Source organism: Echinops telfairi, unplaced genomic scaffold (assembly GCF_000313985.2).
Source record: "Echinops telfairi isolate 266 unplaced genomic scaffold, ASM31398v2 ScPeMD7_5592;HRSCAF=6446, whole genome shotgun sequence".
In the NCBI taxonomy this organism is placed as follows: Eukaryota; Metazoa; Chordata; class Mammalia; order Afrosoricida; family Tenrecidae; genus Echinops; species Echinops telfairi.
In genome coordinates, this window is record NW_022109491.1 from 24,681,482 (window position 1) to 24,707,852 (window position 26,371).

General features: G+C 41.0%; 1 protein-coding gene across 1 annotated transcript in view; it reads right to left on the bottom strand.

The window, feature by feature from the left end:
* ASXL1 (ASXL transcriptional regulator 1) overlaps positions 1–26,266 on the bottom strand; it is a 74,774-nt gene extending 48,508 nt beyond the window's left edge. Inside the window, exons 1-4 of the mRNA XM_045295216.1 lie at positions 26,206–26,266; positions 20,148–20,230; positions 16,904–16,906; positions 15,105–15,213 (exon numbers count right to left, since the gene is read on the bottom strand). Coding sequence (XP_045151151.1) covers positions 15,105–15,213; positions 16,904–16,906; positions 20,148–20,203 — 168 coding nt within the window. The 5' untranslated portion in view covers positions 20,204–20,230; positions 26,206–26,266. The remainder of the gene's footprint in view (positions 1–15,104; positions 15,214–16,903; positions 16,907–20,147; positions 20,231–26,205) is intronic.
* Between the last annotated feature and the right edge of the window lie 105 nt (positions 26,267–26,371).

Genomic DNA, 26,371 nt, shown 5'->3' on the forward strand with positions numbered 1-26,371 from the left:
AGAGAAAATGTTTTGAGAAACGATGTACAAATGCGCTTTACACAATTGATGTGTGTATGGATTGGGATAACAGTTGTATGAGCCCCTAATAAAATGTAAAAAAAAAAAAAGAAAAAGAAAGAAAAGGAAACAACCCAAATGCCCAGAAAGTGTAAACAAAGAAAGCATAGTAATTCACAAAATAGCATACAGCTGGAAATAGGATGCATTTCAATGGAAAGTATTGACAGAACTCAAACTCAAGACACAAAATTAAAAGCAGAAAGAAAATTACATGCAGTATGATTCCACTCAATTTTTAAAAGCAGACAAAAGTAAGTAATATATTGCATAGAGCCTAAACTCCAACCATACACAAGTGGGTAAACCTGTAAGTAAAACTGAGGGATGATTAATCAAAAAACCAAACAGTGCTTATCTTCAGAAGGAAGGAGGGAAGGGATGAAATATGACAGGGCTCCCAAGAGTCTTGAGAATGCTCATTCTTGAGCTGGCTGGCTGGCTGAATGTCTCTCCGTTTTTCTTAATTATTCCATAAAATAATACAAACTTAGATTTTCTTACTTTTGTACAAATTATATATTTCATCAACAAAAGTAAAAACAAAATCCCTGCCCTCCCCCCCTCCTCACTCCCTCTCTTTCTCTCTCTCTCTCTCTCTCTCTCGCTCGCTCGCTCGCTCGCAAAGAAAAGCACTGCAGATATCCGGGAGAAGAGAAACAGCATAGCTTGTTTTTAAACCATTCTGGACAAAGTTTAAAATGGGACTATTATTGATGATGTCACTTCCAAATACAGATGCAAAAAGAAAAAGCTAAATAAATTATTCATAAGCTAAATCCAGTACTGTGTGCTTAAAAAGAAAGCCAAGTGGAGATGACACTTATCCTGGAATGCACAGCGGCAAATCTGTCTACTTTGCTACAAGACCAGACCAAGGGAATTACCATGATAGTCCCTGGACTCACAATATTTATTGCTGTGCATTTTTCCTAGAGGCCAGACATACAACAGTGACTAAATTTAAAAATCCCTCTACTAATGAAACTTATGTTCTAGTCAGAGACAAGCAGTAACAATTAACGATATAGATACATAATAAAGTACAAGGCGGGATTTTTAAAAGTCATGTAAAAATGGAACCGAGAGGTAACAGAATTTTTCCAAACTTTGGAAGCTCCCTTATTAAAAACAAACCAACAAAAAAACCTCACAACAATCCAGTTGATTACTACTCACAGCTACCCGTATGAGAGAGAGGAGGACTGCGCCACCAGGTTTCCAAGACTGTACTTCTACAGAAACAGACTGCCGTATCCTTCTCCACAGAGCAGCTGGTAAGCTAGAACCACTGCTTTGGTTCGCAGCCAAGCGCTTGTGCCACCAAGCTAAGGATAAAACTACAAGGGACTAGAGAGGTTAAGAAAGCTATGGGGATGTGTAGGGCACAAAGTGCAATTTGAAGAAGACTAGAAAGAGATGTGGGAGCATCTATTAATAATTGGGACCTGTATTATAAAAAATAGAAATCTAGGAAAATGAAAGTTGTCAAAAATGAGATAGAATGCATTAGTGAGCTGAACTGAATTTTAATTTGGCCATTTTGAATCTGACACTCATATGGTTTACTCTGCTGGGAATGACAAATTCTTAAAGAATAGCATTGTATTATTAATCATCAAAAAGAACATTTCAAAATCTATCTTGAAGTATAATAATGTCTGTGATGGGATATCTGTATGCATACAAATAAGTTAATACATTATTACTCAAATTTACCCATCAACCATTAAAGCCAGTGATGAAATTGAAGAATTCTACCTACTTCTTCAGTCTAAACTAGCAAATATGCAATCAAGATGCATTATTGGCAAATGAAATGCAAAAGTTGGTTAACAAAGAGGAAGGCATTAGTTAGAAAATTTTGCCATGGTGATAGAAACAAAGCTGGAGATCAGATGATAGAATTTTGCAACATTGATGACTTCTTCCTCACAAATACCTATTTTCAAAAACATAAACTGTGACTATACATGTGGACTTCACCATACGAAAAATACAGGAATCAAACTGACCACACTTGTGGAAAGAGACAACAGAGAAGACCAATCACTATCAGCAGCTAAAACCAGGCCAGGGATTGACTGAAACAGACCATCAAATGATCATATGTAAATTCAAGTTGAAGCTGAAGACAATTAAAAAGTTCACGAGAGCCATACTATGGCCTCGAGTGCATTCCACCTGAATTTGAGAACATCTCAAGCATAGATTTTACACACTGAATATAAATGACAGAAGACCTAAAAAGCTGTGGGTGACATCAAGAACATCACAGATGAAGACAGCCAAGGGTTATTTAAAAGATAGGAAAGAAAAGTTCAAAGTGGGTGCCAGAAGAGACTGAAACTTACTCTTGATGGTAGAATAGCTAAAGCACACGGAAGAAATGAAGTAAAAGAAGTGAACAGAGTATTCCAAAGGGAAACTCAAGAAGACAAAGAACCATAATGAAATGTGCAAAGATCTGGAGTTAGAAAAACAAAATGAAAGCCCATTCAGCATGTCTCAAGCTGAAAGAGAGGAAAAAAGTGAAGTCTCAAGTTGTAGTATTGATTCTTTCAGTAGACATTTAATCATGTATGAAGCATCAAAAGATGGAAAGAATACAGAGTAACTGTACCAAAAAGAACTGGTCGACATTCAACCACTTTAAGAGGTAATATATGAATTAGAAGCAATGGTACTGAAGAAAGGTCCAAGCCGCATGAGGGCATAAGTGAAAAGCAGGGCAACAGCAACTGACCGAATACCAATAGAAATATTTCAACAGGAAGCACAAACCTTGGAGGACAGATACCTGGACAAGTGACTGCAAGAGATCCATATCTGTACATATTTGTCCAAAGAAAAGTGAACCACTCGGGGAGGAGACAAGCCAGTCAGGGTGCGATGTAGCAACGATGAAAAATACAACTTTCCTCTAGTTCCTAAATGTTTCCTCCCCGCTCCCACTACCATGACTCGAATTCTACCTTGCAAGTCTGGCTAGACCAGAGGATGTACACTGGTACAGGTAGGAACTGGAAATACAGGGAATCCAGGACAGATGATCCCTACAGGACCAGGGGTGTGAGTGGCGATACTGGGAGGGTAGAGGGAGAGTGGGTAAGAAAGAACTGATTACAAGGAACTGTATGTGACCTCCTCCCTGGCGGATGGACAACGGAAAAGTGGGTAAAGGGAGACGTCAGACTAGGCAAAATATGACAAAATAACAATTTATAAATTATCAAGGGCTCATGAGGGAGGGAGGGGGAAAATGAGGACCTAATGCCGGGGGCTTAAGTGGAGAGGAAATGTTTTGAGAATGATGAGGGCGATGAATGTACAAATGTGCTTTACACAATTGATGTGTGTATGGATTGTGATAAAAGTTGTATGAGCCCCTAATAAAATGATAAAAAAGAAAAATTAAAAAAAGAAAAATGAACCAAAAGAATGGGAAAATTATCCAACATTACATGCAAGTAAAATTTTGCTAAAGATGAAAGGTTGTCATTGCTAACTTCAGATGAATCTTAGCTCAAAGCATAGATTATCAGAAAGATATGTATCTGTGTTTTATTGACCATGCAAGGCATTAGACTATGTGTGAATCATTCATTACAAACTATGGATAGTATTGAGTAGAATGGGAATTTCAAAACACTTCATTGTGCTCATGTTACACTCTAAACATGGATTAAGAGGCAGTAGTTCAAATAGAACAAGGAAAGAATGCATGATTTAAAAGCAGGAGAGATGTATGCCAGAGTTGTATCACTTAACTATCACAAGTAATCTGAGGAGCCAGACTGTATTAAGGACGTGGCATTAGAATTAAGAGGAAAATGTATGCAGTTGACATAATCTTGCTGACTGAAAGTGAGGAGGACCTGAAGCATTTGCTGATGAAGATCAAGGATTGCAGCCTTCAATATAGATTATAGGTCAGTGTGAAGAAGAAAAAAAAAATCTTCACAATGGGACCAAGTAAGTAACATTACAATAAACAGAAAAGACTGAAGTTGTCTAGGGTTTCATCTTGCTTGGATACATAATCAAAGGCTTAGGGGAGCAGCAGTCAAGGAATCAAATGATGCCCGGCACTGGGTAAATCAAGAGGAAGGGTGTCACTTTGAGGACTGAGATGCACCTGACCCTAACCATGGAATTTTCAATTGCTTCATGTGCATGTGAAAGTAAAACACTGAATAATGAAGACATAAGGAGAAGTGATATATTTGAATTATGGTGCTGGCAAAGAATATTAAAAGTACCATGGACCGATCACAAGGTGTCAAAGGATCAGGTACCAGGCATCAAAGAACAAAAAATTTTATCATTGTGAATGAGGGGGAGTGCAGAGTGGGGATCCAAAGCCCATCTGTAGGCAACTGGACATCCCCTTACAGAAGGGGCGGGGGCGCCGGGACAAGCCAGTCAGGGTGCAGTGTAGCAACGATGAAACATACAACTTTCCTCTAGTTCCTAATGCTTCCTCTTCCCACCCCTCCGCCACTATCATGATCCCAATTATACCTTACAAATCTGGCTAGACCAGAGGATGTACACTGGTACAGATAGGAAATGGAAACACAGGGAATCCAGGACGGATGACCCCTTCAGGACCAGGGGTGAGAGTGGAGATACCGGGAAGGTGGGGGGAGGGTGGGGTGGAAAGAGGGAACCGATTACAGGGGTCTACATATAACCTCCTCCCTGGGGGACAGACAACAGAGAAGTGGGTGAAGGGAGACCTCAGCCAGTGTAAGATATGACAAAATAATAATTTATAAATTATCAAGAGTTCATGAGGGAGGTAGGAGGGAGGATGGAGGGGGGGGGAAAGGAGGAGCTTATGCCAGGGGCTTAAGTGGAGAGCAAATGTTTTGAGAATGATGAGGGCAATGAATGTACAAATGTGTTTCACACAATTGATGCATGTGTGGATTGTGATAAGAGTTGTATGAACCCCCAATAAAATGATTTTAAAAATAAATAAATAAAAGTACATGGACTGCTAGAAGACCAAACAAATATGTCTTCGAAAGTACAGTGAGAATGGTCTTTAGACATGAGGATGACAAGATTCTTGGTCTCACATACTTCGGGCTTTTAGGTTATCACGAGAGACCCTGGAAAGGAATGTCATGCGAGTAGGTAAAGTAGATGAAAAGGGAAAAAATGGGAAGATCCTCAATCAGAAAGACTGACACAGTGGCTCCAAGAATCGGCTCAACATCAAAACTGTCAGGTTAGCACAGGACTGGGCAATGGTATGATCTGCTGTGCACAGGATTGGTATGAGTCCAAACCAACTCGACAGCACCTAACAGCAACCAGGAGCGTGGGTGAGAGACAGACCAAATAAGGACAGTACGAGTCGCTCGTAGGGATTTGAGCCGATACCTTAAGTGGAGGGAGAGATCATTGGAGGGTTTGGAGCACTGGATGTGATCTTAGATTTTAAAAGACTATCTCTGGCTTCTGGATTGATGAGCAAGTGTGGCAAGAATGGAAGCAAAGGAAACCAACGAGGAAGCTCCTGGTAAAAATAAACTAGGGGAGAAAGGACAGATGGACTGGTTAAGACTGGAAGTATTCTGAAAGTAGAGTCAATAGGTTCCTGTCCCTTGTGAAAGCAAAAGGAATCAAAGCTGACTCCAAGGTACCTGACCTCAACACTTAAAAGACGGAGTTTCAGGTAACTGAGATAGGAAGGTTGTGAAGGGAACAAAAGAGATGTTGTACATGTTCATTCTGAGATAGTCTTAGACATCCAAATAGAGATGGATAAATTGGCAACTGAATATACATGTCTGATGCTCATGGAGGAAGCATAGTGGGGATACAATTCAGAAGTTGTCAGTGGCAGAGAAACAGATGGATAAGCAAAGGAGACCAGTTAGCAAAGGAACTAAAAAAATTCTCAAACTCATTGCTGACTCATGGTGTCCCTATAGGACGGGGTAGAACTGCCCCTATGAGTTTCTGAGACTAACTATTTACAGGAATTGAAACCCCTCATCTTTCTCCTGCAGAGCTATGGACCTTGCAAATCTGAGTCCAATTTGTAACCAAATTACTAATTCTGAACCAATTCAACTGTTTTACAGAGAACTGCTCCCATAGCAAGTTAAAACGATTTTCTTCTGTTTTTCCATTGCATTTACTAAACAACACTTATTGAACACCTACTAAAATAAATGTCACAAACACAGCCAAGAACAAAGAAATAGTGATTCCCTGTCCAGTCTAGACAGGAGAGACAGATCGAACCCACCCAAATAATTAAATCCAATTTAAAGGTAAGGTTAGCCTCTTAGAAACTAACATTTCAGTGGAGATTCAAAGCCAGGCAAAATTACATGGCACATAATGTTGTTCAGTGCTCTCTAGTCAGTCCCAACCCATAGTGACCCTGTGCACAACAGAAAATACGCCCAGTCCTACACCACACTCAATCTTTGGCATGTTTGCAGCTGCTGTGTCAATCCATCTCATTGATAGAAGTCGTCCTCTTTTTTGTTGAAGCTCTACTTTACACCAAAAGCATGATGCCCTTCAACATGGACCAATCCCTCTAGGCAACATGTCCAAAATATGTGAGACCCTGTCACCGATCCTGACTGCTGAGAAGCATTCTAGCTATACTTCTTCTCAGACAGATTTGTTCATTCTTCTGAGTCCACAGTGCATCATTAACACCATAATCCAAAGGCATCAATTTTTCTTCAGTTCTCCATATTCATAATGAGGTAGTTGAAAATATTGTGTCTTGGCTCAGGGAAACTCGAGTTCTCAAAGGGACTTCGCTTTGTAACATTATTACAAAGAGGCTTCCAAAAGTTCTTGGGAACAGGAAAAAAATCGTAGAATTCTCTTCCACAAACTTTTTGAAGCCTCCTCATATTTAATTTTAATAATAGTAATGGTTTATTCTCTTTTAAAATGTTTTATTATTAATTGGGTGAAGGTTTACAGATCAGTTTTCCATTCAACAATGCAAACATTTTGTCTCATGACATAATTGCAATCCTCAAAGTGTAGCACCCCTCATCTTACTTTCTCCCACTTTTCCATTCCTAGTCCTCACCTTTCCTTCCCTGCCAGCCTTCTGAAATTCGCCCTGGACAAATGCTGCCCTTTTGATCTTGAATGAGTTCTAAAGATTAAGTTTATCTTCCTATTGTTATTGTTCCCTTATAGACCTACTATTGGCTGAAATTTGAGGCATGTCAGGGTGAGTCAGTTCCAGGCCTGAAGGGTGACTGAGGGATCTAGTCTCTGGCTTCCACCCTCTCTACCCCACTAGTATGTTTGTTGCTGTTGTTGTTTTTTGACTACAGGAGTTTTGCTCTACATTCTTCTCTCACTCTCTCCAGGCTCTCCTAAAGTGATCTCTTTCAGAGCAGTCAAAAGTAGAGATCAGGCAGCACCATCCAGTTCTTCCAGTTTTAAGGTCTTGGAGTCCTATGGACTAACTGCTTCCACAAGTCTTTGATTTCCTTTACTCTGCTCCATATAAGAAAGACCAATAGTTAAACCTTAGAAATTCGCTCACGGCGGCGTTTACGATCCCAATCGCTGCTCAGCAAGGAGGATAAGGAACATTGTGTGGACTATGTTGCACTAGTCTTTCCAAATTCATTTATTTTTTCATTGTAGTTTTACTTTTATTGGGGTCTCTTATATCTCTTATCACAGTCCATACATTCATCCAGTGTGTCACACACATTTGTATATATGCCGCCATCATTTTCAAAGCATTCTCTTCCCACTTGAGCCCCTAAAATCAGCTCCCCATTTTTCCCCTTCCCCCCCCAAATTCGCTTCTAAGAAGCATCCTGGGCTCACTCTTCAGTAGCCCATAGTATATATAATAGAACCAACCCTGAAATTGCCATCCTGCCCACCAGCCCAAGCTACCACAAAATCATTCTGGTGTGAGTCTGTCAAATCACTATTATCTGATCCTCACAGGCCTCTGTGGGATTATAAAGACTTTTCCCCAGCTTTGTCTCCCCCAAAGAGGTAACAAACATTAGAGGCTATTTGCCAGCATATGGTGGGAGGTCAGATGCTTAGAGACATCCTCCCTAAAGGCAGTCAGTTGCCAGACAACTGTCTGGTCCCACCACAAGTAGGCCCTGCTCCCTGCCATTAAGGACAATGGGCTACTTCTCCCTAAATGCGTGTGGCCACCAGTTTGGTCCCTGCAGGTTGAGTTTAGTTCCTACTGATAATGGTTTCTATGGAGATCCAGAGACCAGGTCAAAACAGCTTAGTGACATCCAAAGTTAGGCTGCCATCCTGAATCTAGGATCAGCCCATCTTGTCACAGCCCAATCCCTCCTCTTCCTATTGCGTGTACATCCCTAGATTGTCCCCCTCTCATTGCTGTATAACCTATAGTACAACCCCTTCCTGTGAATTATGTCTTTAACTGTAATTAGGGGGCTTGCATGATCCCTCAAAGGTATATAGGCCTGGGTTAGCAATAAAGAGCTTTCTCGGGTTCCCCACTTGGCCTCTCTTTGGCTCCCCCTATCCTCTCCAGTCCTTGCTCCCCTGTTCCCTTTCCCCTTGCCCTCCTTCCCCTCCCCCTCTCTTCATGTGGACCACCAAATGGGGCTGAGGTGAGCATGCTACCCTGAAATGTGTCTGACTCCATTATTTCAACATCTCTTCTATCTCTCATGCTCTTTATGACTTTTATAATATTTATATACCTCAACCGTACAATTGCGCCTATCGAACCCACGATTAGTTGTGGGGTGCTGACCCTCCACCCACAGGCCTATGAACTGCAGGAGGATGTAAACAGTCAAAAGGCCTTTTCAACTCTGGTTTTCAACAAGATCCTGATGGCTGGGAGTACTGACAAAGTGGGAAAGATTGCATATGATAAAGATCCCCTCTGTCACAGTCTGGTTCAAAAAAAACAAAAACTCATTGCTATGGAGTAGATTCCGAACCATAGCAACCCTATGGGAACATTAAACAAATAAGTCTTTTACCAACCGATGGGTTTGCTAAGGCCTCCAGCAAAATCAAACTTCTGTTCAAAGGGCTTTATCAACAGAGTGAAGAGACAGCTTACAGATTAGGAAAAACTATTTCAAATCCATAGCATATTTTTTAAACTCCTATAATTTAACAAACAAAAGACAAACAATCCAATAGAAAATGGAAAAGGCTTAAAAAGACATTCCCCCAGAGGATTTACATAAGGTCAATATGCACATGATGATACACAACATCACTAGTCATTACAGTAATGCACACCAAAACCACAAAGACACCCACTCACTCCCATTTGAATGGCTATGATTAAAAGTTTTAAAACAGAGAAGACTAGCAGGATGTGGAAAAAGTGAAGCTCTAATCCTCACTGATATAGGAGCCTGGGTGGCGTTTAAGTGGTTACATGTGGGGCTGCTAACCAAAAGGTCAATAGTTTGAAGCCCCAGCAGCTCTGTGGGAGAAAGACAAGGCTTTCTACTCCTGTAAAGATTTACAGTCCCAGAAACTCATAGGGGCAGTTCTATCCTGTCCTACAGGGTTGCCATGCACCAATCAAGTCCACGGGACTGAGTTGTTTTTTTTGTTCTCGTATTTACTTCACTGCTGGTAGGATTGCAAAATGGTACAAACACTACAGAAAATAAATTTGTGGTTCCTCAAACACTAAACCCTACAACTACTGTGTGAACCACCAGCAAGCTCAGTCCTCGGTACACAACGAAATTCACTGTCAGAGTATAGTGACCCTAGAGGGCAGGGTAGTAGTGTCCCTATGGGTTTCTGAGTCTGTAACTTTTTACAGCAATTGAAAGCCTTGTCTTTCTCGTAAGGAGCAGCTGTGGTTTTGAACTGCTGAGTTGTGGTCAGCAGCCCAACCTGTAAGGTATGTAAGAGAGCATCAAGAAGTTCATGGAAAAATTCCATTACCCTGTAACTCAATTTTCCCATGAATTTTTGGAAGCCCCACAAATGGCCCCAAAGAATTAAAACAAGAACACCAACAGAAATCTATATACACACACACAAAAACCACCTATACACCAATGTTCACTGTAGCACTACTCAATGTCAGAAAGATCCAACAATGTGAATGTGTGTTAACAAACAAAATATCATATATACATGCCAGTAGAATATTACTCAGCCAGAAAGAGAAATGAAGTCCTGATACCTGCTACATTGTGGATGATGAGCCTTGAGAACATTATGCAGAGTCACCAAAGGACAAAGACTGTATGACCCCACTTCCGTGAAATAAGCAACAGTTTAGATATTAAAGCTTATTAGTAGTTAGCAGGATTGGGAGAGAGGAAAATGTGAGTCACTGCTTAGGGGACACCCTTTCTGTTAATAAGGGTTCAGTCATTTGGAAAGGGATAGTGGGAAGGGTTGCATATGATGAACAATATCAATGCCACTAATTTCACATGCAAACACTGAATTGTCAAATGCTCTGTTATGTCTATTTTTCATAATTAAGATGAAACAATAGAAAATGCTGCTTCAATTAACCAGAAATGGTATTGCCTTTTCTAAATGGCCTTCAGAACAGTCTTCCACAGTGCAGAGTGAAAGAGTTTGTTTAAAAAAAAAAGTCAGGTTCCAATAAAGACACATCACAAGAAAATGAGAACAATACCCAGGGCTTATTTTTCACACACAGTCTGGAAGCTAGACAGAGGGCACTGAAAAGGGTCTTTGGTGATTAAAAAAAGAAAGAAAACTTTATACCTGAAGTACTGAGACAACAAATCTATTTGAACTCCACAATCTCGGAGACAAGGAAGGGTATGCGGAGATAGTCAATATTATAAGAGGTTTGTATTGGAATCTATACCCAATTCAGAACTCTTGCCACCACCATATAGCACTTATTCTAGCACAGACAAGAAAACCAACAATTATGTTTTTCTGCATATGAAATCCAGGATAGCTAAAAAGCTAAATAGAATGGTTCCTTCAGGTATGGATGGGGAGGCTGGGGGACATGGGGAGCTAATAACAATGAGTACAGAATGAAGACACTGTTCTAAAGCTGTTTGTGGTGATGCCTGTACAATTCTTCTTGATGTGACTGAACGATTGATTGAATTGTATGATATATGAATTATATACCAATAAAACTGTTGGGGGAAAAAATCAAGGAAAAAAAAAACAATTAGGAATGCTAATATAATGAAGACAGTTTACAAGTTCAAACAATCACTAAGTACAGGAAAAGTTATTTTGCTTCACAATTTTAAGAGTTCTCATTAAAGAGAGTGAAAATGACATTTTGAGAAATACCAAGGGATGCATTCACAAGAAATTCCAAAGAAAACCAAAGTTCATAAAACCTGAAGAAAAACCCTTTATTCTGCGTTGCTATCCTGAAAACAAAGAAGATTCAAAGGTGGAGACCTGGGTTCTGGTCCCAACTTAGTCACACACATTTGTTACATGCTTGTATGGTCACAGAAAATGATTTACACTGAGAATAGACTGCAAGATGAGAAAGAACTAGATAAGGGAGATGTCCACCCATGCTAGGATTATTCTCCGTACAGGCAGTCCCTACCACTTCTAGCTGGGTCTCATTCCAACCACTCCATCATGTTCATTTTGACCTAAGTCAAATATTTAATTTTTGTTTTTCAGTTTCATTATTGCCATAGCAATATGGCAGTGCTCTGAACAGTAAATCACCACAATGACCATCTCCAATGAACCTCTGAGAATGACCACACCAGCAAACTGTGCAGCAGCAATGGTTAAGGTGCACCGCAACATCTGTAAGTAGTACACACCACTCAAGGTAAGGCGCCGAAGCACACACACAGCAATGTTAAGTGTACTTCAACAGAACGCAAATCAAGGACTACCTGTACTGAAAAGATCATACATTTGATAAGGCTTATTACCACAGTCTACAAATAGTATTACCTAAACATCTCACTAACATCTTAATCTTAAACAGCAATGTTTTTAATGAGTGACAACCACAAAAAGCTCTAAAAAGAATATGATACCTAAAAAGTACCTAAAATGTTTACATCTTTTCTAATGCTCAGTTCCTTACTCCAGCCAGGAACCAGATTGTGACCACTCTGAAGAAAAAGCTTTCCTTCTCGTGTCAGCAGGTTCTTTCACAGACTTATGTAGCACTGCCCCCAAAAGAGACAAGGGGGAAAAAAGGGTCCCAAAAGCCATCTTGCTCAGCAGAAAAAATAACACGAAACAAGCAAATTTGATAACAAAAACCGATATAAAAGTAAAAATACAAGGACAATTATCTGGCTCAAAATTTTAATTTTGCTAACTTTTACTTTTCATCCTAATATTTATTGAATCCCTACTATGTGTCAGAAATAGAGTATTGTGAAAACATAATTTCTGTTCGAAACCAAATCGACGATGCAGTTTTGAAAATGAGAGAGCTATGAAATAAACCAAAGCCATAATAATCGTGGAATTAGTGTGGTGGTAAAAGTATGCTGAGAAAATAGTATTGAATTTTGAGTTACATGATAAGAAGCGCCAAGGTTATCAACAACTAAGGTACCTAAGAATAGTTTTCCAGGTGAGGGCTTCAGTAAGTGAAGGCCCAGAGGCAGACACTAATTTGAGGTGTTTGAGAAACAAAGAGAAAGCAGAGCGGTTTTGGTGAAATGAATTCCTCTGACCAACCCACCCCGAGGTCTTCTGCAGTTACCTTTGCCCCAGCTTTCTTCCCTAGAGGGTTTGTGATTGGTATGCACCTATAGAGATGGGTCCACAGACTATGCTCGTCCTTCCCAAATGGGTGTGGGTGCTACTTCCTACTGGGGGCACTGCTACGATCCACGGAGATTGTAAAAGCAAATATCTACACTTTATCCTGCATTATGAGCTATAGGACAAAGTTTTTAATTGTCACGGGACACTGAGTAATTTTTTTCCTGAAAAGGGGGTAATAGGCCAAACAAGTTTGGGAACATATGCAAATGAGTTGCAGCCTATTATATAATGAAGTGTCTGTGGCAAACTATAGATTCTAGTGAATTACATACAATGCAAGGGTAGTCATCTAGCTATTTCTTTCACCAAGACTTCTTTATATTTATTAGCGAAGTTCATACAATCTCACCCAAGGTTTGTCGTGAAAAATGAAAGCTCACAAATATGGTAGGAAAAATATAACTCTTAAGATATAGTAAATTAAAATGAATTCAATTCCAATATTATTGAGAAATGCACTGTCAAAAACTCTGCCCAAGTAAGTTCCAGATAAAATTGGGGGGCGGGGGGCGGGGCATAGACCCAAAAAGGCCAGACTTACTGTTCTAGTAAGAGACTACAGAAATCCCTGAGACTGTCACTCTAAGACACCCTTTAAATATGGAACTGAAGTTATGTCTGCAGGTCACCTTTCAGCCAAATCATACAATGGCTTATACACTAAATAGTCTCACCAGTGAGTCCTGTACTCCTTTAAATAATTAACTACATGAAACCAGTCAACAGTAACCCAAAGTAAAGATGCCATGGCAAGAAGGGGTGGGGAAGGAAGCTAGACTGATGGCGGAAGAGAATAAACATAATGGAAGAGGATAGTGACCCATTGTGTAAAGTCTAACCAATGGCGTGGCATGAAACAATACATTTCTAAAGGGAGTCTAATTTTCTATGTAAGTTTTTACCAAAAGCACAGTAAAATATTACATAAGTAAACCAGACTCCGTCCTGATTCTCAAGATGCTCATATGAATAAAATAGAGAGAAAAAAGTGACATTCATGGGCAATTAAGGATGAAGAACTTAAAGAAATAGCCTAAAGGCTATCATTTATTAAGAACAGGGGCAGGGAAGCATGCATCACCATAAAGAGGGCTTAGTCTGTCCTAGGTTACAAAACCAGGTTTTCAACTCAGAGCCCCGTCTTTCCCAAGACTCCGTTTCTAACACCTTAGTGTTGCTTCTTGACAATAAAAAGAAAGAAAGGACAAAATGGAAAGATGTCCAAAATATTAGAATACACCACAGCAGACAGCAAACCTAAGACCCACAGGCAAGGTTTATTACTACCAGTAATAGCTGTTATTTGTTCATGTTTAATTTTAAATACAGTCTTATCAACAAAATAAACCTAAAAGGGAAAGGTTTCTATAATGACTACTGTAAGTTATAAATGCCATAGGCGTATGTAAGGGTTAGCATCAAATTCTCAGTATCCCCATTGTCAATAGATCAACTTATGTCTAAATCAGAGGTTGGGAAACTACAGCTTGTAGGCCAAATCTGGCCTGCCATCTGCTTTTGTAAATAGCTTTATTGGAACGCAGCTTTACTGGAATATGCCCATTTGTCAATATGCCCATTTGTTTGTGTCTATGACTGCTCTCCCGATACAGCCAAGTGTAGTAGTTATAATCACACTGATCTATTTTTAAAAAGTTTAAAATATGTTTTATCTAGCTTTTTAGGTTTGCTGACCTCTGGTCTAAATGATAACCATGTTATCACAAACAGTGGGAAAAAATTAGCCTATCCATTTCAGGCCACTTTTAAGTTTTTTTATAGATTCTACCTGATTGATGTTCTCTTCCTTTACAATTATTATCACTTAGTAAATGTTCATGAGCCACAAATAAGTCCACATTTCCATTACTTGTCATACAGTAAGATTTTATTTCAGTTGTTCGGTAATTTGTCCTTCACAAAATTCTCATTAAGGGACAGTTACAACAACCCCCACACATATTTAACTCCCAATTTCGTGCCATCTACACAGACATAAATAAAGCAAAACTGGAGTACAGAGACAATTGCTGATTTGACTACTTCCTAATACCCTGTTCATAATAGAACAGTCCACTCAAAGTGCTGTTTGGGACATAAGCATCACTATCACCTGACCGCTAATTAGAAATGGGCCCCCATTCCAGGCCTACTGATTCAGAATCTCTGAGGCTGGGCGCCCAAGAGTCTGCATTTTACAAAGCACTCCACGTGATCATTAAAGTACACGACAAGTTCAAGAACGGCTGCACTAAAGCATACTTCCTCGTACTTACTTTGAGTGTGAAAAGACTGATTCGGCCAGGAAGTTTGTAAAAAAGCCCCTCTCCTCCTCTTGAGTTGGAATGCAACATGGCATTGAGACACGCAAGAGGGGACGTCCCGCTGTGAAAACACAAAAAGATGGATGAGAATCCCACAAATCTGCAAGATATGTACACAAAGTCCTAGTACCCTCCAGCTCACTCTTGAATCAAGAAAAAAGGGAACAAGAAATGCAAAAAGGATCCACAATGATTCTGCTATAAAACCAGTAAGAGTTACTAATAATATTCACATAGCTCCACAGAGCTCAGGCATCAACCAGCTTACAAGACACGCTCACTTTATACCAAACTCGTGTGACAGTTCACAGTATGAATGAACTGTATTCCCAAGAAAGTCAGAAGGAAAAATAAGATTTTTCCAATTTCACTCAGGAGCTTAAAAAAAAAAAAAGTTCCCCAATATTTTAATATTAAACTCAGAAAGTTTTGCCTGTTTATCATGCTTGGAAATCTCCACATATTATCAGCACAAAGACCACAGACTCAATGATGCTGTCCCAATAAAACAGGAACGCTCTTTCAGTTAGCTATTTCCTACTAAGTACACAAAAAGAAGTCTTTCATTTTCTTTTTCTCTGTTCAAGCAGGAGAAAAGGGTGAGTTTTATTCTGTATCTTCCCAAGAACAAGCACTTAAATTTGAAATGTATAAAGAAAAATGGTAAGCCCAATGGGTTCAAAACCCAGGCCCCTGGTGTCATAGTGGATTATGTACTGAACTGCTAATCCCAAGGTCAGCAGTTCAAACCGACCAGTTGCTCCATGGAAGAAAAATGAGGCTTTCTACTCCTACAAAGACCAACAGCCTCAGAAACAGGGGCAGTTCAACTATGCACTTATAGGGTCTCTATGTCAGAAGTGACTTGGCAACAGTTGAGTTAATGCTTAAACATTAAACCAAAGCAATGGCTTCTCAGGTTGTGTCTCAGACCCTGACACCACTGGAGGCTACAGATCAGTGACAATTCAATGAGATCGAGGCTACTTAATAAATCTTTAAAAAGTTGGCAAAAACAGGCAAATGGCCGTTATTAATAGCATTCGGGTTTGACACTTGCAGGTTAGTGGTAGGTTCACCTGTGCACCTTTTCCTCCCCTCTTTAGCATGTTAAAAAATATAAATATCTTTAGTAAAGCTCTTCATATTTCATTTTTCAGAACAAGAGGTACTACTTTATGCTGAGTGTTAAAAATAAATTCTAATTCTAAAAAAGGCATAAATAAAAAAGCCTATTAATTAGGTACTCTGCTTCGGAACACACTAGATGCGGTGGGGGGCAAAATTTTTTTAAGTAAGAAACAGCAATGTTCACCAAGCACCAATCTCTAAAGCAGTGGTTCTCAACCTGTGGATCGCGACCCCTTCACACAGGTTCCCCAATTCATAACAGTAGCAAAATTAGTTATGAAGTAGCAATGAAAATAAATGTTATGGTTGGGGGGGGTCACCACAACCTGAGGAACTTTCTCAGAGGGTCGAGGAAGGTTGAGAACCACTGCTCTTAAAGGAAGCCTTGTGCAGAATCTAGATTATCAGTGGGTGTGCTAACATCTCTGCTACAAGGGAAACTAAATGCTGGCAGAGTCCCCTGCCAACAATATGACTCCTACACACTACAGCTCGATCTACAAATTACATAGCTGTTCCCTCATCACAAGCCACCATAACTGTTGCCTCATTCCTAGCAGAGCCAGAAACAGAGACAAGTGAAGAGCCTCCATTCCATTTGTCCCAAAGGGACTATTTACCTTCTACAAGCATAGTGGTCCAACAGCCATGCAGACAGCAGCACAATGGGATGGAGCCCATAAAAACAAAAAGAAAGCACAATTATAACACTACACAGTGCACAGCTATTATTTACATGTATGTGGTCCTAGACAATCCTGGTCTTCCCTCCCAACATTGTCAACTCAAGAATATTAAAGACTGGTCAATTCACAAGCAGCTAAGTTTTAATCAGCAAAACCATATGCTGTTTGTTCGGGACTGTGTTATACTCGTGTTCAAGTTCCTTCAAATTGAACCAAGAAAAACATGGGACTACTACTGAAGCAGGTGAGAAAATGAAGTCTTGCTACAACAGTTATGGACGGAGCTTGAAGTCATTAAGCTGGGTGAAATAACCCAATCACAAAATATTCCATGACTTCACTTATATAAAATGCTATGAAAAGACAAATGTCTAAAACTCAAAGTTTATTAGTGGTTACCAGGGATGGAAGGGAGGGGGACAGGAAGCACTACAGGGGATGGAGCTATCATACTGAGTAATAATAAAGTTGACAACTGATTATTACAATTCCTGTTAATAAGTTGTACACAATAAAAAGTTGAATTTGAAAGTTACATGATGCGTATTTGTAACAACGACCTTTTAAAAAATGAAGAGCTAAAAAAAAAAAAATGAAGAGCTACTGAGGCTGCTTATGTACAACTACACAACTCATGGGAGTTGGTGCCTTGTAATGGAGATTTAAGTTCAAGATTTCATGGGAAATCCTAGTTAACTGGCCTAATAACATGCTTATTGCGTCAATTTTGTCTTAGTTTGGTGCATTGTATCTGGGGTCTTAAAAGCTTGCAGGCAGTCATGCAAGTAAGTCATAACAATTGGTCTCTATTCACCTGAAGCAACAGAGAATGGAGAGTCAGGAATAAGACGATGTGGACAGTATGGCAAATTGCCTCCATGGACCTACTTTATCACAAGACCGGAAGAACTGGATGTACCCGGCTACCATAACTGAACATTTTGATCAAAGGTTTCATAGAAGAATACTGATGAAAAAAAGTGGGGAAGTGAAGAACAGAATTTTCAAGTCTCCTAGATTATAAATTTTCTGGAGCTCTGGAGCCTGAAACTACTGCCATGAGACCATCTTGACATCTTAAGTCAAAAATAACCCCCAAAGTCTTCTTAAAACCAAACAATCGTCTAGCTTAGCTAATAAAAAAAATCTGTCATGTAACAACGATGAGAAATACAATTTTCCTCTAGTTCCTAAATGTTTCCTCCCTGCTCCCACTACCATGACTCGAATTCAACCTTGCAAGTCTGGCTAGACCAGAGGATGTACACTGGTACAGATAGGAACTGAAAATACAGGGAATCCAGGGCGGATGAGCCCTACAGGACCAGTGGTGTGAGCGGCAAAACAGGGAGGGCAGAGGGAGAATGGGTAGGAAAGAGGGAACCGATTAGAAGGAACTATATGTGACCTCTTCCCTGGGGGACAGACAACCAAAAAGTGGGTGAAGGGAGACGTCGGACAGGGCAAGATATGACAAAATACCAATTTATAAACTATCAAGGGCACATGAGGGAGGGGAAAAATGAGGACCTAATGTCGGGGGTTTAAGTGGAGAGAAAATGTTTTGAGAATGATGTACAAATGCGCTTTACACAATTGATGTGTGTATGGATTGTGATAACAGTTGTATGAGCCCCTAATAAAATGTTTAAGAAAAAAAAATCTGCCTTGAGCACTATGCATTTTTAAGACCTGGGATCAACCGGACACCTACCACTGCCACTGAGTCCTGTCTAACTCATAGCCACCCTATCAGTCAAAACAGAACTACTTCCTAGGACTTCCAAGGCTGAAAATCTTTCTGGGAACATAAAGCTTCATCCTTCTCCCTCACAGTAGCAGTTGGTGGGTTCAAACTGCCAACCTTGTGTTTATGAGCCCAACGGTAGCCTACTACACCAGAGGGGTTCCTTAAACTGATCATAACAACTTGAGAAATTAAGGGATCAATAATTTATGTTAATGAGGAAGAGTTCAGAAAAGGTGAGAATGTTTTTAACAACTCGAAGAATGCAACCAATGTATGAAATTGTATATATAATTTACAGGAAAATAAAGCACAGGGGTGGAGGTAGGGGAGTAGTTGGGCATGAAGATAAGGAGAAAATAGAACATTGGAGATACTTTGAGTTCAGTTTCCAAGGTCCTGCAGCAGAGCAATGTTGCAATAAAGTCACATGAATTCTTTGGTTTTTTAGTTTATCTAAAAGTTGTTTATCCTACACTACAGTCTATTAAGTGTACAAAAAGCACTATTAAAAAGTTTAAAAAAATGTGAGACTTGAAAAATAAATAAATGTGAGACTTGCCAAAGTATAACCAAGAGGCATTTAGCGAACATGCTCCTGAAAAAAGAGCACCAATAAAATGTCAAGCTAGGGTTGCCTCAAAACTGTTAGAAATACAGTAAATGTTAAGCCCAATAAAACCAGGTACAATAAAAAAAGACGTGCCTATATTATTAAAAACCTGTCATTGGGTCAATTCCAACTCAAGGCAACTCTACAGGACAAGGTAAAACTGCCCTTGTGGGTTTCCTAGATCGTAACTCTTTACGGGACTAGAAAGCATCATCTTTCTCCCATGGAGCAGCTGGTAGTCTTAAATGTCAACTGTGCAGGGTTAGCAGCCTGATGGATAACCATTACAGCATCTGGGCTCCTAGAACAGGAATTTTCATGATTGCAATTCCTATTGTACTTACTTACCGCTGCTCTATGAAAACTACCCATGGAGAAAAACCAAGGAATCTCAAAATTTAGTCTGTTTGTATCATGAATGGTTAAAACAGGGGAAAAGGCAGCGGGTTGTGTACTGTACGGAACAGACCAGCTTGACCCTTCGGTGGTTTGGTGTGGAGGGGCATATTCTACAGCACACCAGCCCCTGGCCCTTCTCCACAACTGAAACGTACAAGAGGCCTTACAGAACACATGTCCAAGATTCACAGGGGAGTGTGCATGGAGGACGAACCCCTACATCCCTGAGGGAACCCGAGGGATTTCACCCACTCCCACCCAGCACGCAGAGGATACAACCTGGGAGAGAGCTCACTACCACCACCACTGGACACATGAACATGTAAACATACACAGGCATACTTACTGACATCACTACAGCACTACAAAGACACAGGTCCTAGGAAACCCTCACGGCAAGCAGTAAGATCGATACAAACCTCATTTCCTTTAGTCCTTCTGCCTCTATGACCTGCAGAATCTGTTTTGGTGTCATTGGCGCATCCGAGTAGTTTTCTAAGACCTGAAGAAATATAAATTCCTGATTCAGTGTGCAATTTCTATTTACATCCATCAATCTGCATCATGGTGACAGCCCTTCTAGGTGAAAGGTGGTAATTTTGATTTTCCACGAGTTCAAATTACCTTAGAAACAAAATTACACAACAGCTAGAAAATGGATGGGACTGCAATTAGCTAAAATTCTCTAATTCTCAGTCCTCAGAAGACACATCTTCTTAGCAAATGTTATGCATACAGGCACATGTGCTATGGCATGTGGGGCCTTAGGAACCCTGTTTAATATGTAACTTGCCACGCCACTGTGAATGTCGGCTAAACCACAGAATATAAAGTGCTGCCCAATAAGCCAAGACTGCTAGCAAAGTACTCAGATTTTGTTTCCTAAGGAAATTTGTTTAGTGCCAATATTTTTAATATGGCGCTTTTGCCACCATTTGTGAAATCTGGGGTTTACAATTTGCCACTTGACAACATTATTCTGTAATTCCATGCAACTGATGCATGTCCCATTCATGTCAGGATCATCTATAAATCCCAACAGTATCTTCTTAGTGATTAATGGTAGCTCTCTCGCTTTAAGAATTTGAGTTGCTTTAGAAATGCTTCTCTTCTATGTGGGGAAAAAAGCAGGCTGTCAATACCAGTATATTTTCTCCAACTGGGCAGCTGCTGAGGTTGACGCCAAAGCAAACTAAAATCTCTCAGTCTTCTTTAGCAACCATAATACACAAGCACGGCCCTGTCACAAATAAAATATAAAGCGAAAGCCTTCCGGGTAGCTTCAGGAGCAGTCTTAGGGACAAATGAAAGAAGCCCGCAGTACTCCAGGAAGTTAATGTTCCAACAAGGCAAATGCTAACTGAAAAAATCTCCCTTTACCATGATTCCATTCTGAGCTTTTTCTCTTCCCAGGGCTCATACTCTCTCTGCGTAACATTATACAGTTCCTGACAGTTTCCACTACCTCTGAAATTCTAGTAATTCCCAAATCCAGTCCCAACTTCTCCCTAAGCTTAAGACCCAAACATTCAATTCTGTGCTGGACAAGTGGATTGGTAATTCTCCTCTTGAATGTCTATACCATTATTTTATATAAGAAGCATAACTAATTCACACAGGAAACCAATACAGTACACCACCTCCATTGTGTACGGGAAAACCCAATGAACCAGAGGGCAGGTGTCGAGTCAATCCCTAATCATGGCAGTCCCTCAAGTCAGAGTAGAATGGAGTGTGCTATGCAGCGAGGGCATTAATGTCTGAGTCTATGTCTGAGTCTCGTGGACTTTCTTTCAAGATGCCTCTAGGTCAGTGGTTCTTAAGCCTGTGGGTTGCGACCCTTTCACAGGGTCGCCTGATTCATAACAGTAGCAAAATTAGTTATGAAGTGGCAAGGAAAATAATTTTATGGTTGGGGGGGGGGGTCACCAAAACATGAGGAACTGTATTAAAGGGTCGAGGAGGAAGGTTGAGAAACACAGTTCTAGGTGAGCTTGAACCAAACTTTCAGTTACTAGTCAAGCATTAAACTAACTGTACCACCCAAGTATTCCAAAACCAACTCAGGGCGACTCACGGGGGACTCCCAGCTGCCTGCCTCCAGATCCACTCTTCTATGTCCCTACGTCAACTAGCAGTCTTCCCAGTCACCTAAGTCAGAAACCAAGGTGTCACACTTCACTCTCACCTCTTCCCCAGGCCCCAGTCAGCCTCTTCAGGGAAACCCAGTCCTGCTTTCCTCACGTCTTTTCTTACTCTACAGCCATCTTTCATTTACCAAATGGAGTATTTACACTGGGCCAGGCAGGATTCTAGGTATTCTTCACCACACATGACCAAATCCTCATTCTCACCAAGCTAGAGTCGGAGGTCAACCCAGCATGGCAAATCTGTCCCATCTCTTTACTTCTTAAAAACCCTGTAAAGTCTCCCCTAACTGTGCATAACAAGCTGAAGCATCCAAATCAGTTTCTCCTACTGGAAAAGCAGAAGCTTTAGCCCAGACAGTTCCAGACTCAAACTGGCATCATGCTTGGTAAAGCAGTGGGGGCAGTGGAAAAACGAGGAAGACCTTCAACAAGATGGACTGTGTCCTTCTGTTGTACATAGATGCTGTGAGTCAAACCAACTCAAGGCATCCAACAAGAGTCCTGGGCAAAGGATATATTTTGCTTGGTAAAGTAGAGGGTCAGCAAGAGAGCAGAAGACAGACTCAAACATAATAGTTGTATGCCCGGTGCAGGACTGGGCAATGTTTTGTCATTCTGTGCATAGGAGTAGCTATGAATTGGACCCATCTACCTAGCGTGGCTCCCTCACTTTTGAGGTTAGGAGAATAGCATCCTCAGGGTTGTTTCAGATTACATAATGAAGTGCCCAGAGCAGGGGCTCAGTGGCCTGACACACATCTGACTCCCACACTGACATCCTACAAACTATACTCCACAGCGATTTGTAGTCCTACCCTACTCTCACACACTATTCCTTGTCACCTGATCCTCTCATGCCCTCCATGAAGGGACTACCTCGTCCTCACCCTTCACAAGTCAGCTCAGGAAGCCTTGGCTGGTTTCTGCTAGGTGGAATTAAAGGTCTCTTCAGTGTCTCCACAATACCTTAACACATATAGTTTAACTCCCAAACCAAGACACTTGAGAATAAAGGGAAAAACTACTGATGGCATGGTAGAAATGGGTAGGACCCAAGATGTCTGTTCACCCTATTTTATACACCTACGATAGCTGCTATCATGCCCGTAATCTCACACACTACTTATACATCAAAATTCTCCCACCCCTAAAAGACCATAAGATCCTCAGGCTCAAACCAAATATCAAGAAGCCCTGGTGGCATGGTGGGTTATGTACTGAGCTGCTAACTACAAGGTCAGCAGTTTGAAGCCACCAGGCACTTTTCAAGAGAAAGACACAGTTTTCCACTACCGTAAAGACAGTCTCAAAAACCCAGAAAGGCAGTTCCACCCTATCCCTACGGGGGTCGCTCTGAGTCAGAATTGACTCAATGGCAGTGAGCAACAGTGAGTAACCAAGTACGACAGGCAATGCTGACTTTAAACCCACTATAAAACTTGTACAAGCTACTAATGTGCACAGTCTTAAGATATCATTTCTTAATTAAGGATAAGCTGAGTGGGCATATTTTTGTAGGGTGGTTTTATAGTGTTGTTAAGAAGTATGACTGAAAACTTAACTACTAATCATATGAACAGCAGGCAGGGCGAGCCAGAGAACCTAAAACAAGGGAAGCAATCAGTAAAGAGAGTTACATCCAAAGATGCAAAATACACTTTTACAAATACACAATTCTACAATGTTGTACTAGGATACCCAAAAAAGCATATACTTTTTAAAGAATTATCTCTTCAACTTCAAAGGGAGAAAAATTATTTGATGTACAAATGGTCAGTCATGAACCAAAGTTAAAGATAAAGCAAGCAATGAAGAGTGTCTCAAAGCCAGAGAGGATCAATTTGAAGGGAAACCCTCTTGGCTATCGGCTTCCCAAGCAAACTGCTCATACCTTAATAAGCAAGAGGATTTATATCCGCCACCCTAAAATCTACCTTAGAAAAGACACTCAAAATGTGTCTACTTCCCAACATCATAATTCACACTTGCAAAAAAGCAGTCCCCAGGCTACTAGCACCTGACTTTCTAGCGCCTGACTTCTGAACCCACAACTACAAAGGAGCTCCTTTGAAGCTACTATATTAAAAATTTGGGGTATGGGCCATGGCTTGTAAAAACAAATGGATGCTCATCAAAATAGAATAATTATTATTACCATCATATTCTATGAAAAATGTTTTCATGTTCTTTTAATGCACAGAAAGGTACACTATATACTACATACTAAGACAATTAAATGATGCTAGATATGAACTGTACCTGTTCCAATTTCTGTACAAATTTGACTTAAAAACAAACTTGGGAACGGAATTCATTCCATAACCAAATGATGACACTATTCTACTGACATTCTCCACCATTCGCCTCTTTCCTCTATTGATATTGCTTGGTTTGTATTTTTTTAAATAGCTACCAGTACCACCTAGCCACCAATCTGAGCAAAGCCAGGAGTCACCTGAAACCACCCCTAAGCAAGTCTCTCTGATTGCCACAACAAACACTCCAAATTCACCTGCTCCAGGAAAAATGGCCAACTGACCTACCCTCCACTCCAGCTCCCTCCACAGGAAAGCTTCTCTGTTCAGTGTAGCTCTCACAAACTCCATCTCCAGCAGTCTGTGTTCCAGCAAACTTAAAAAGTGCGAGAGGACTCTAAACAGTTCCCCTGACTCACCAAGAGGTCCCATTCCAAGGGATTCAAAGCAAAAAGACAAATTTCCCACCGCGCTTTTCCCTGAGTCCTTTTTCACATGTGTAAATGCACCATAAAGTCAATCCTATTCCTATTTTGAATGAAGACAAAGAGCTGGGTTGGATTACCTATTGTGAAGTTGATGCAAGGATCATACAAAAGTAGCAACCTGGAAGCAAGGATCATAGTACACTCAAACACCTAAGTGAGCACTCACAGAGTAATGCACCCACCCCAAAGCCCTAAGTCTTTCCACTACTAGTAAGTGCCAACAGGACTGTGAGACAAACAGGCATTAAAATCTTGTCAAGACATAAATTTAAAGGCAGACTTAAATGTACTTTTTCACCTACCTCTAACAAGTAAAATTCTGGCAAGAAAATAAATTTTGCGTGCCCAGTCATAAACACCTATTTAACAGGAACTCAAAGAGAGGGCTCAATGAACACCCCGGCTAAACCGCAAGGAGAAAGAAACACTGCCTATTACCTTGGTTCTCCCCTAGTCCCCATGGAGACAAGGGAAGCAACACTGGGGAAATCCTGAACGCTAAAAGCTTCTGATATCTGGACAGAATCTGAACAACATTTAGAAACTTCAGAATCATCCAATTTCACATAGCCAAACCAAATGAACACATGAACACACACACACACACACCACTTCCGCATGCACATGACGACTAAGTCTGTTCCTTGGGCAACAAATGCCTAGAGAAGGTGATCCGAAACTCCTTTGAAAAGAATCCTGGGGGAGGGAGGGGGGAATATCCTATGGGGCAAACAACTTGGAAATCACTAACTGGGCCTTACGGGATCCAAGAAATTAAAGATGTACCCATGACTAGTTATCAACTCCCAACACATACTCACCTCTGAGGCAGGAACCTCACTCCCTTACGCATAAAATGCAAGATCAGAAGGTGGAGCTTCATTCATCATCAAAAATGAATTACAGCAATGACAGATGAACCGCGGGATAAGCCAGGAGACAAGTGTGCCCTCTGCATCATAACCTTGCCCTGTGTGACAGTTCTGAGGAAGCAACATCCCTGGGTGAAGCGTAACCTGCTAGTACTGTCAACAGCCAGGTTTTACAAGAACACGTCTCCAAGTGTCTTAGCTTTGTAGGTGCAAATCCAAAGAGGGATTTCACTTACAAGTCCGCTGCAGGCTTTGAAAGCAGAACAATTCACAACCCCCCTCCTCTCACCAGGCAGTTTCCAACACTCAAATTACTCTCTTCTTTGCTAAGCAGTATCTTCAAACAGAGCTACTTTGTCTTTGTCCAACCCTTAATGTGGTCTACAGGCTCGGTGCACTGAGGAGGGGAGAACACACATGCTCTGAGAAGTGTGATGGCCAGTCCCCCACCCACCCCACCCCGAGTGCCTGTGGTGGGCCAGTGTTTCTCAAACCACGGGTCACCTGCATTGGAATCACCTGGAAAACTGGTTAGAATGAAGATCCTCAGCCTCGACCTCCGAGTCAGTCGGTCAGTCTGTCTGTCTGAGGAGGGGGCCCTAGCACGAGCATTTCCGACAACCTCCCAGGTGTCCCCACCGGTCACTAAAGTTTGAGAACTGCTCGGGGCTCAAGCTGGGAGTACGACGCACGTGCTCCCTTCCACACACACCTGGTTTAGATTGGGAGCTCTCCAAATGCCACCGCGTCCTTGAAACTGGGGGCCGTGCCCACCCCCGGAGTCCAACCCACCACCCCATAACCCACCAGGAAGCGAGGGAGGGGCTTCCGACCCTTCCTGGAAACCTAACTCCGGGGAGGGGGGGTGGGTGAATAAA